Source organism: Tachysurus vachellii, chromosome 11 (assembly GCF_030014155.1).
Source record: "Tachysurus vachellii isolate PV-2020 chromosome 11, HZAU_Pvac_v1, whole genome shotgun sequence".
Taxonomy (NCBI): Eukaryota; Metazoa; Chordata; class Actinopteri; order Siluriformes; family Bagridae; genus Tachysurus; species Tachysurus vachellii.
Window position 1 is genome coordinate 2,335,001 of NC_083470.1, and position 11,786 is coordinate 2,346,786.

Genomic DNA, 11,786 nt, shown 5'->3' on the forward strand with positions numbered 1-11,786 from the left:
TATGTTCTATTATGGGAAAATAATTGACTCTGAGATGCTAACATAAATAACAATAATTCCTACTTATTAAAGGAAGTGATAGGAAAAAAAAAAAAATTCACATATTTATTTTTCATCTTCTTTTCTTTCAACACTCCACAGTCTCCATTGTACCTGTATTGCTCTTATTTTATTTTTTTTTATAAATAAAACTTGTAGCTGACATTAATTTAATTTTAAAAGTTGTTCCGGGGAAAATGCTAAAAAATAAAATGCTTTTAACTGATAAAGAATAAATCCCAGTGGCCCAATGACACTAAATTGTAACACTGGTTTGAGTGTCAGTCTAAAAAAAAAAGGGTCGTATTTACTTTTCTGATTGTAAAGCTTTGACAGCTCAATCGCTGTTTTTAGAAGGTTGTTTTTATTTTTCAATCGGTGTATTGAAAGTCAGGTTCAGCGGTGGGCTATAACCTCTCTGTGTTGTTTCTAGCCTGGATCCACAGCTGCAGCCAGAACAAACTACAAGTGTGTGAGGGACAGTGAGATATAGAACATGATAAAGGGAAACCGTTACAAGGTTTCTGAGCGATTTTACACAGATTTGATCTAATAATCATATAATAATTGAATAGTTACATGATATATTATACACACAGAATATTGTTATATACGGTATTGTTGTCTGTTATTTAGAGGTGTCAGAAGAACTTCAGAAGAACCTTCACCGAGCAGACTGTCGTTCTCTGTAGGAATGGCACTGTGTTTGCGCTGCAGAACGACCGAGAGCACAATCCTGTCCTCAAACTGTTTCCTTCTCCAATCATCTCCTTTTAATCCCATCATTACCACCGTCCCTCCATGCTCAGCGGAAGTCTTGGCTTCATGTCCCCAAGACATTTAGACCCAAGGGCTTATCTAAAGTCAAGATCTCAGGTAAGATGTGTATTCCGCATGCTCGCTGCCTGATGAGCAGTGCAGTGCTGTAAATCTTAGTGTAGCACCGAGAAACAATCTTTATTCATGGTTATTTTAATAAAAAATAAAATCGGCTCATACCAGATAATTGGATATCATTAATGTTTTGTACCAAATTTACACATTATTATTTTAAAGAAGATGTACATTTATAAAGAGGAATATCTTGTTATAATATGTTTATAGTAAATTAATAATACGGCATTAGTAGTTAGTGTCATGTGTCACTTCCTTTCACTTTTTATTCAATGATATTATTTTTTATTTCCGTTTAAATTTATTGGTAGGATTTTGGTTTGGAGGTCACACGTGCACATGCAAAACCACATTTTAATAAACGTGTTAATAGATTAATAAACCCCCTTAAATAAGCAGGATAAATACCAACACACCCCCATGTCACTGGAGAGAGGAGTCGCTCCTCGTGCGCTGGACACATCGTGACGTCACTTCGCTCACCTTATAAAGTCACACACCTGGCGAAATAAAACCTCGACACACGCGCACAGATAAGGCAGAAGGCAGTAAAGTGAGAATCTCGGTTTAAAATCTGCATCATAAAATATATCTTTTATGAATCTGGCCAGTTTCTCCTGCTTCTCGTGCAGCATGTCACCGGCGGAGTCGCAGCCCACGAGCCCGGCAGCAGCAGCTGTGTCTCCGCAGGTAAGCTTGGACTCAGCGTCACTGATCCATCATAATCTTCATCATCATCATCAACCCGGACCTAAGGACGCTATTCCTGTGAAACCTGAACCGCGAGAAGGCAGTCCCCGGGCAGAGCCTGAGGAAGTGGTGTCAGTGGGTCATCCTTCCGGCGGCCGGCGAAGAAAAAGGCCCGTGCAGCGCGGAAAACCTCCGTACAGCTACATCGCACTCATAGCTATGGCCATCGCCAACTCGGCGGAGAGGAAGCTCACGCTGGGGGGCATTTACCGTTTCATCACGGAACGCTTTCCGTTCTACCGCGAGAACTCGCGCAAGTGGCAGAACTCCATCCGGCACAACCTGACGCTTAACGACTGCTTTGTGAAGATCCCACGGGAGCCCGGAAGGCCTGGCAAGGGCAACTACTGGACGCTCGACCCCGCCGCTGAGGACATGTTCGACAACGGCAGCTTTCTGCGCCGGAGGAAGCGCTTTAAGCGCTCGGACGTCAGCACATATCCGGCGTTCGCCCAGAGCACGGGCGGGTTCGCGTTCAGCCCGAGCCCCGCAGCCCGGCAGCCATATCCCAACGCCTTGTACCCGACCGTGACCTCGGGCTACAGCGGCTCTCCGTTACCCGGCTCTCCTCACGGTGCCGTGCTGCATCCCTATCAGCCGTCGGCGGGGGTCGCTCACGCTCACCTTCAAGGACAAGGCCGGATGTTCAGCATCGACAATATCATCTGCCAACAGTCCAGCGGCACCGGGGCCGAACTTCATGTCGGGCTCGGTTCCGGAGACCTGAACTCCATGAGCGCGAGCTGCTCGGCATTACCCACCACTGACCCAACCAGCTTCCAGACTCAGTCTCTTAACCACACGAATTTGCTGAACAGAAATAGCGGCTCCATGGGGACTGGTTTCTCATCCTCAGCCTCTCCAACGCACCTGACCTCTGCAACGCCGCCCGGTTTCTCTCCCGGTGGCTACTGCACCGGAAGCAGGACGTCGCGGCCCGGCTCGTGCGCAGAGCACACGGAACAGCTTCTGGGTCTCACGGGAACAAATCTCAACTCGTACAACAACTCGTATGTGCGACAAGCAAACTTCGCATCCGGACTTGAGCGCTACATGTAATAGAGAAATATATGTTTTAATATATACATAAGTTCCTGTAAAACTCGCTTTTTTTTGTATGGCCATTTTTCTATAATTGGATGCTGGAAATGTAAAATTTCGGGCTTTTAACCTTATAAGTAGCCTAAACAATACTAAAGAGTACACAGTTTATATAAAATGTGGATAAAATTATAGCTTTAAAAATAATTTACAGAATACAATAGTAAAAAAAACAAAAACACTTTACATCTGTAGGGTTTCCCTTTAGGGCACCACCACAGCAATAAGGAAAAGAGTTTGGTTGCTTTACAAATACATGTTATTATCAGAATCCTATTTAAACTTTAAACTCAAATCATTATGTTTACTGTTTATTAAAAACCTAAAGAAAAAATAAATCAATTCTTGGTGTTTTGGCCAAATCTAATCAGAAAACCATACAACATTGAGCATAAGCTAGAATGATCGAGATGTTTTATATTACCAGCGTAAAGTGTTTTATTGCCTTTAATTTAAACTCTACACTTTTGTTTAAGCATTAGCTATTTTTTGTGTGCTAAGCTAATAAACTCATGCTACACCCAACACTGATTGTGGTGTACACGTTTGTTTACTTCTTTATTTTTAAGCATATGATGTAAATAGTAGCTAAGCAATAAATGTTTGTGAAGTGTTCTGTTTTTTATTCTGTGCATAGAAAATGATTTCCAGATTCACTTTTCACCTATTATTATTATTATTATTATTATTATTATTATTATTATTATTATTATTATTATCATCATAATTATTATTATTATTAGTAGTATCATTATTATTATTATTATTATTATTATTATTATTATTATTATTATTATTATTAGTAGTAGTAGTAGTAGTAGTAGTAGTAGTAGAAAAGCCATTTTTTAGCCCTTATTCTGAAAAATCCATTCTTAGTCTGACTAACACACAGGCCGAGCTGGTCAAACAGGTGGACCATCCATGTGTTAGTTGGTTTTAAAAATATTTGAAAAAAACTGGTCAAAACTTTATAGATTTTGGATGGAGTGCATGATTTATTTGAGTTGTTTGTTTTTGAAAGGATGAGAATATTTTTCATAAAAGCAGGATATTAGTGTAGGTTGCACAATTAATTTAATTAGGACATATATATATATATATATATATATATATATATATATATATATATATATATATATATATATATATATATATATATATATATATATATATATTCAGCAACACTTTTGGTTTAAGCTAATAATAAAACTTGAGAATTTTGAAATGATGAGGCATCTCAACTGTGATATCTTCAGGCTGTTATAATAAATCTATTAATGTCAGATTTCAACACTCTAAGATCAACGATACTAAATAATTACACCGATAAATGAACACTAGACTGATTATAACACGTTTTAAGTGACAAAAGGTTCACAATGAAACGTATAAGTAGCATTTTCTTTTAGTTTAGTGAAAATGAGAAGGCAGTCAGCTTTTACCGTGCAGGTAAATAAAAACAGGTTAGAATCAGAATTTTAAACAATTCGCACCATTTCAATCCATCCGTTTGTTCTTGCTTATAAAGAAATGCTTGCATTTTAAATAATAAAGCTTCATTTTAATTAATGTGCACCAGTGATTTATTATTGTACACCAGTGACCCTGAAGCGCCATGCAAACTTCAGCCCCAGACCTGGCTGATGGCAGCACTGGGATAAACATTTGCCCACACAATCAAAGTTAGATTTTTTATTTTCTCCAAAGGGGAAAAAACACAGGAATCATTTAACTTCTGATTGGTTGGGCAGCCTAAAGCCAATGGATAATGATCAGTCTTCAGCAATTCTTCACAAGTTTCTCCCTCATCACTACTTAGTTTGTATTACTCTACTTTCACACCCTTACAGGCTCTACCGCTGTACTGACTTATTCATTCATTCATTCATTCATCTTCTACCGCTTATCCGAACTACCTCGGGTCACGGGGATCCTGTGCCTATCTCAGGCGTCATCGGGCATCAAGGCAGGATACACCCTGGACGGAGTGCCAACCCATCGCAGGGCACACACACACACACACACACACACACACACTACGGACAATACGGACAATTTTCCTGAGATGCCAATCAACCTACCATGCATGTCTTTGGACCGGGGGAGGAAACCGGAGTACCCGGAGGAAACCCCCGAGGCACGGGGAGAACATGCAAACTCCACACACACAAGGTGGAGGCGGGAATCGAACCCCGACCCTGGAGGTGTGAGGCGAACGTGCTAACCACTAAGCCACCGTGCCCCCCCGTACTGACTTATTTCTGAAGTTAATCTCTGACTTATTTTCTTTTCTCAGTTAGTGATTGCTGTGCAGTAACGGATGCTCACAGACAGGCGGCGCCAGAGAGAGCTAGCAGGTTCTTCAGCATCCCCAAGAAAGAACAAAGCTACCCCAAAGCACCCTACAGTTTTCATAAAGCAATAATATAAATACTATGTTCTAATTGATCATTTAGTTAAGAATTTAAAAGAACAAATAAAATAAAGTAAAAACAATTACTTATTACGCGTTCTTAACGTAAATTCGCGTGAGTTGCAGCTACGTTTTGCTTTAAAAATGGAGCGGTTTTTTCGTAATTCTAATTTAGATTTCGCTTCTAGTGAAAATGAGAATATAAACATACCTCAGCCTGAGGTACAGAACTGTTCAAGGTTCAAGGTTAAAGATTCTTTACTGTCGATGCCACAATATGTGCAGACATACAGAGGAAGTGAAAAAAAACCTTTCTCTTTCTTGAATCAAGTGTTTACATTAGCAACAATAAAAAAATAATCTGAACGAGTAAATGTGAATCTGTAAAGTGCAAATATTCATCCAAATCTATGTAAACATTCTGAGTTCTGCATTTGTAAGGTGTAAGGCGGATAGCAGCAGTGTGACAGTAGTGCTAAAGAGTGTAATGGATAAAGTGCAACAGTGTCAGATATATACAGAGTTAAAGTGTTTTGTGTGCCATGAAGAAGTGTGGAGTGAGCTGTACATTTTTTTAAAGCTCAGGAGAAGATGGAAGGGGAGGGGGGGGGGGTGTAATGGACAGAGTTCAACATCCTGACAGTCTGATGGATGAAGCTGTTTGAGAGTCTTGTGAAGCAAACCTGGAGGCTCTGGTACCTGCTCTTGATAGATCTTGATAGTTCGGAATGTTGAATTGTTGTGCAAATCAGCAACTTAGCACTTTTGGCCATAAATACTCATAAAGTATAAGACAAAACCGAAGTCATTGTATTGGAAATAAAGATGAAACTCTCAAGGTTAACACACACCGTGACTCTAGGGGTCTAAAGACACAAAATAAAGTCAGAAATCTTGGTGTAATTTTAGAGTCTGACCTTAATTTCAGTAGTCATGTGAAAGCGATAAGCAAATCAGCTTACTACCATCTCAGAAATATACTGTAGCCAGAATTAGATGTTTTGTCTCAAGACAGGACTTGGAGAAACTTGTTCATGCTTTCATCACCAGCAGGGTGGATTATTGCAATGGACTCCTTACTGGGATCCCAAAAAGACCATTAGACAGCTGCAGCTCCTACAGAACGCTGCTGCCAGAATTCTGACCAGAACCAAAAAATCTGAGCACATCACTCCAGTCCTCAGGTCCTTACACTGGCTTCCAGTTACATTTAGAATAGATTTTAAAGTATTGTTACTCGTTTATAAATCACTTCATGGCTTAGGACCGAAATACATGACAGATATGCTAACTGAATATAAACCAATCAGACGACTCAGATCATTAGGATCAGGTCAGTTAGAGATACCAAGGGTTCACTCAAGGGTTCACTCAGGTGCGTCAGCATTTAGTTATTACGCCACCTATCGCTGGAATCAGCTTCCAGAAGAGATCAGATGTGCTTCAACAGTAGACACTTTTAAACCAAGATTAAAAACACATCTGTTTAACTCTGCATTTACTAAATGATCACCGTGCTGCTTCACACTGACTGCACTTTTTATCCAAATCACTTTTACTCCTGTTTTGTTCTTTTTAACATATTTTAAACTGTTTTTATCAAAATGACATTTATTTTCTTTTATTATGTAGCTTTGTAGAAGCCAACATTCTGTTTTCCTATTTAAGCTTAGACAAAAATTTATAAAATTTAATGCGGCCTAGGGCTTTCGAGCCACATGCACCAAATTCGGATATGTTGTAGACCCTGGTCTGAAGTTTGTTGCTAATACTTTTCTAAGCGATTCGAGTACCGGTACTTTCGGTACCGGGTCTCAAATTGGCCTTTTTTCCCATAGACTCCCATTATAAACTTTGGAGGTTTATAACTCGGCAAGCTTTGGAACTATCTACACCAAACTCGGCCAGCTCCTTTAGGGTGAGACTCTGAACAAAGTTTTAAATTGGTGTACTGACTGGCCTTCCGGTTGTTCCGCAGCCCTGCCCCCAAAATATGCAAATAAAAAAACTTTATACACCATGGATATGTGACATATCAAAACACTCAGAACAATGAGGGGAACTTCCTCACATGTATTCTGATGATGTCACATGCTCGTCTCCACTTGCCTCCAAATGTTTTGGCACCCTATCTTTCTGTCCACTTGCCTCCAAAAGTAACACTGGCCCTTATGTCCACTCGCCTCCAAAAAGCACCGGCCTTTGCGAATACTTGCCTCTTCAAAGCAAACATCAAAGTTTGTTACAACGAACTTTACAAATCTAGTTGGTCTTTGTTTTTATTATGATTTTATCGTATGTCTCTTATTTATACATATATATTTTTTTTCTCTCATAAATTTTTTTCTAATTTCTGTGTAAAGCACTTTGAATGACCTCTGTGTATGAAATGTGCTATACAAATAAACTTGCCTTGCCTTGCCTTGCCTTGCCTTGCCTTGCCTTGCCTTGCCTTGCCTTGCCTAAAGCGAAATCCCTGCATGCTGAAAGCATCATTGATAAATTGGCCAACAACCACAACAACCGTCGCATTGTCCTGATTTGTACATCAAATATTAAGCTGTGTTATTTGGTAACTAACCGGTGCTATAGATGTTTTTATGTATATATGCAAAATCTTTGAAAGATTGTTTCGTTTTGTTATCTGAGTGCTTCTTTAATTTATTAATATGTAGAAAAAATTAAGTTGCACTGTCCTGGTGGTTTGAGATTCAAAATAGTAACTATGGGTGTTTGTTGTATTGCCATTGATTTGTTGTATTGTATTGATTCTGAAGTGTTCAATTAATGTCTATGCGAAATCATTTCATTTTGTAGAGTGGTTGCTTCTTTAATTTCATAAAATGAAAAAAATATATAATAAAAATGATTAAAAAAACATAAACCTAAGAGCTATTTTGCAAATATTATTTGTAATGGCTCAGCTCGGCCTGTATGTAAACTGTCGTGTCCTCAGCTAAGTGCCCTCAGTAGTTAAGTTTCTGTGTGTGAATTATTTAAGGCTCTGTGGAACAACAGAAACCTTAAAGTGTGATCACAGGGATGCTAATGCATATGACATTGCTTCAGGTCTCTACTTGAAACTGTTTGAATGCCTCTAAGAGAAAGATAACAAGCTGGCTAATATCGCTGAGGGTACACCTAAAAATGACAAGTACAATTGTAACGATATACAAAAAAAGGTTTTGTCTGAAAAGTAACGGGACTAGGGACAGGTTTAACGTCCATCATGAGTAGATTTGTGTGTACTTCCATGCCCGAGGTTCATCTAATTGTGTCCTCTGAAATATTGAGACATCTTTCTGATCCTTGCTACAGCACTGACAACGTAGTTAACCTTAGATGCTGCATCAGTGATAAGTGCTGCAAGAGGTGGTGTGCAAGCATTACTTCAAGCAAAGCTTGCTCGATATATCCCGTATATTCACGGTTATAAGCACCAGTTGCACTTAGTGTCATGCAGGGTGAAATGTATCAGAGAAGTATGATGCTCCTTGTTTCCAAAGACTGCTTGAAATTCACTGGAGAAGCCAATATGGTGTAACAATATTGTGCATTGTTCGGAATGAAGACAATCTTCTCACTATCCTGCCAGAGATATCAGAGGATGATGAGGATACCACAGGTAATTTGTGCAACAAGCTTGTTAATTAAGAGGCATCATTTCTTCAATTGCAATGCAATTTAACAGTCGCAGTGGATGGATATGTCCACTGCATGTGCTGGTGTCATCACTGGAGTCCGCAAAGATGAGTACTCGACTGCAGCTCCAGAGAGAAGGAGAGTAATGAGTAAATACTTTGCTGAAAGTGTGCTGCTCTCATCTGTGAGACATACTGAGTCTGATGATAGCACCATCACCTTCTGTCAGTCTCTGAAAAGATTCCTGCTCAACATCCTTGACAAGAACATGTCAGAAATGGAAAACAGATTTTCCAGAAATAATGTAGACTTCATGACAGTCAGGTCTCCAGGACCAGGCTTGGGAAGCTGTGGTCTACAGGATGACTTTTGTCTGTTGTAAAAGACCGCTATAATAGTAATGATCCTTTTTATGGAGATGTGCTGACCAGGTCAATGATGGCAGGAAACGCACGACACCTTGTGGACACCAGTAACAGGTGTGTAGGGTGACGTCAGAAAATATTGGGACACTTATTTTAAATGTAAATATTATCTAGGTTTGTTTCTGTTGACGTAAATTAAGAAAATACAAATTTTCTGAAACCCTCAAGGTGTAAACAAGCAATCTACAAATGAATGAAACGTGTTTGTATTCTGAATCAACACAATGTTTGATCATCTGGGGAACACACACACACAAACACACACACACACACAAACACACACACACACAGTACTGAAATTGTCATGTATCCCTGAATAGACATTTAGTCCTCATAAAGAGATAAATACATGGCCACACACACACCCTCTCTCTCTCTCTCTCTCTCTCTCTCTCTCTCTCTCTCTCTCTCTCTCACACACACACACACACACACACACACAAATACAAACAAATAAAGTAGAATTAAAACAATAACACGTAAAACATAACACGTGGAACCTACGGTTTTAAAGCAATCCTCTATGTTTTAATTCCTGTAAGTTTTTTTTAAATAAAATTTTATGATCATTTCAGAATATAATGCTTTAAAACATGTCGTAATATGATTGCGTATATGACGAATACAATTCAAATCTGTAGTCATTTCCATAATACACATTTCAGGAGTAGAATTTTAAATGAATCTTATAGGTATGTTTAAAAATTGTAGTAAAGTGACTCCGTATTAACATGTTGATCAGTGTAACATTCTGTAATTCATCTATTAACACAACAATAACAAGGTTTAGAAAAACGGCAGTCTCAGATGCCTACACTTGTACTTTGTTTAGTGTCCACTAGATGGCAGTCAAGACTAAGAACGTTTCTGATTCCCACACAATCAAATATCTATCTATCTATCTATCTATCTATCTATCTATCTATCTATCTATCTATCTATCTATCTATCTATCTATCTATCTATCTATCTATCTATCTATCTGTCTGTCTGTCTGTCTGTCTGTCTGTCTACTATAAGTATAAGCCAAATACTGTATATGATACAATTATAATGACAGAGTTTATTTGTACAATTTTGGAAAGTTTTTGGGGAATGTTTGTGGAATGTGAACATAGTAGCATACACTTTAAAATAAATTGTATGCACATTATTATTAACGTTATGAAAAATTAAAGGCCGGTCTCTATATTGCTAATCAATCCCAGTGCACATAAGGGGCCTTTATAACGTTAATGATCTGAAACTGCCAACTTTGCAGCATTAAGACATTAAACCTCTGAAATAAGAAATAGCAGTGATCACAATGCACATAGCAATGTAATTATTCTTCTCCAAATAAAAGGGATACTATACAGGTCTATTATTTGATGTTAGAGCTGGGGCCCTTAAATAATGCACCATTTATAGGCTACTGTTTATGTAGACATTCAGTAGCTTTTGCCTAGAAATGCACTTATAGTGTCACCTTTTATAGTGTTTTATTCTAATACATGATTATGCATTAAATTATTTAAAAAATGCACTTTGTCCACTTTATCAGGTACAACTACATTTCATAAGGTACAATGATAAGGGAAAAGTTAAAGTTTTCTCCCTTTTTTCTGAGTTTTTGATTATCATATTGATTCATTAATTAAATGAGTGTTTTATTTTAAATACATTTCTCCTTGTAAACTGAAAAAAAGAAAGAAAAAAGACTTTAGCTATGCTCCAAAGAAAAGGATTATAATCAGAGAAAAACTTGATCTGATGTCCATATTAGTTTGCCGCTAGGTGGTGCTGTAATCACCTTGTAAACACAATCTTTACGGGTCGGAAAAGAAGTTAATTGCAATGAATATATACATTATGCATATTTCCCCCCCGGTATCAGAAACAGCAACCAGAAAGAAAGCGATATAAAACAAATTTTACAGGCAACATCTACATTACATTATTTAACATGAGAAGGTTTTGGTTTGTTTCACTGAGGTAGACAAGCTCCTGGAGATTAAACATGTTTTAATGAGAAGGTCGCAGTTTTTGAGTAACTATACAGCCTTTTATGTGTGAATGTTATGATAAAAACTACATCATTCCAAAATAATTACACATATGAATTTAAAAACATTTTAAAATATAGAAAAAAAATCAACCAGCTTAACATAAAAAACAAATTGATATTAACGGTCTTTTTAAACATAACCTGGCAACACAATTTTAGCTTACTAAAGAGATTTAAGATTATTTTAATAGATATATTATATTTTATAATATTTATCCCCCTCCCACGTCTTCTTCTTATATAGTAAAGTGGTGTAGAGAGAATTTTAAGTCCTAACGTGAGAGCTAATTCTTCCATCTGTTTATCTGAATGCGGGTCCATTCACTTTTCCATCCTGTTACCGAGTCGAGATTTTAGTTCTATTTTCACTTTGTTTTTTTTATTCTGCTCCATCTTTGTTTTTGCACTAAATGCACAGAGAAAATTGTGGATGCAGTTACAAAGGATAGTGATGCAATGAATTTATATTCCTGGA

At 37.9% G+C, this 11,786-nt stretch overlaps 1 protein-coding gene across 1 annotated transcript; it reads left to right on the forward strand.

Moving 5' to 3' along the window:
• The first annotated feature begins 1,530 nt into the window (after positions 1-1,530).
• Positions 1,531-2,742, forward strand: foxe3 (forkhead box E3). Its single transcript, XM_060881864.1, has one exon. The coding sequence runs from the start codon at positions 1,531-1,533 to the stop codon at positions 2,740-2,742; it is 1,212 nt and encodes a 403-aa protein (XP_060737847.1).
• Positions 2,743-11,786: the final 9,044 nt, after the last annotated feature.

Bases quoted from the DNA above. Each gene is read 5' to 3' on its own strand.
- foxe3 (XM_060881864.1), top strand. From the start codon at position 1,531: ATGAATCTGGCCAGTTTCTCCTGCTTCTCGTGCAGCATGTCACCGGCG.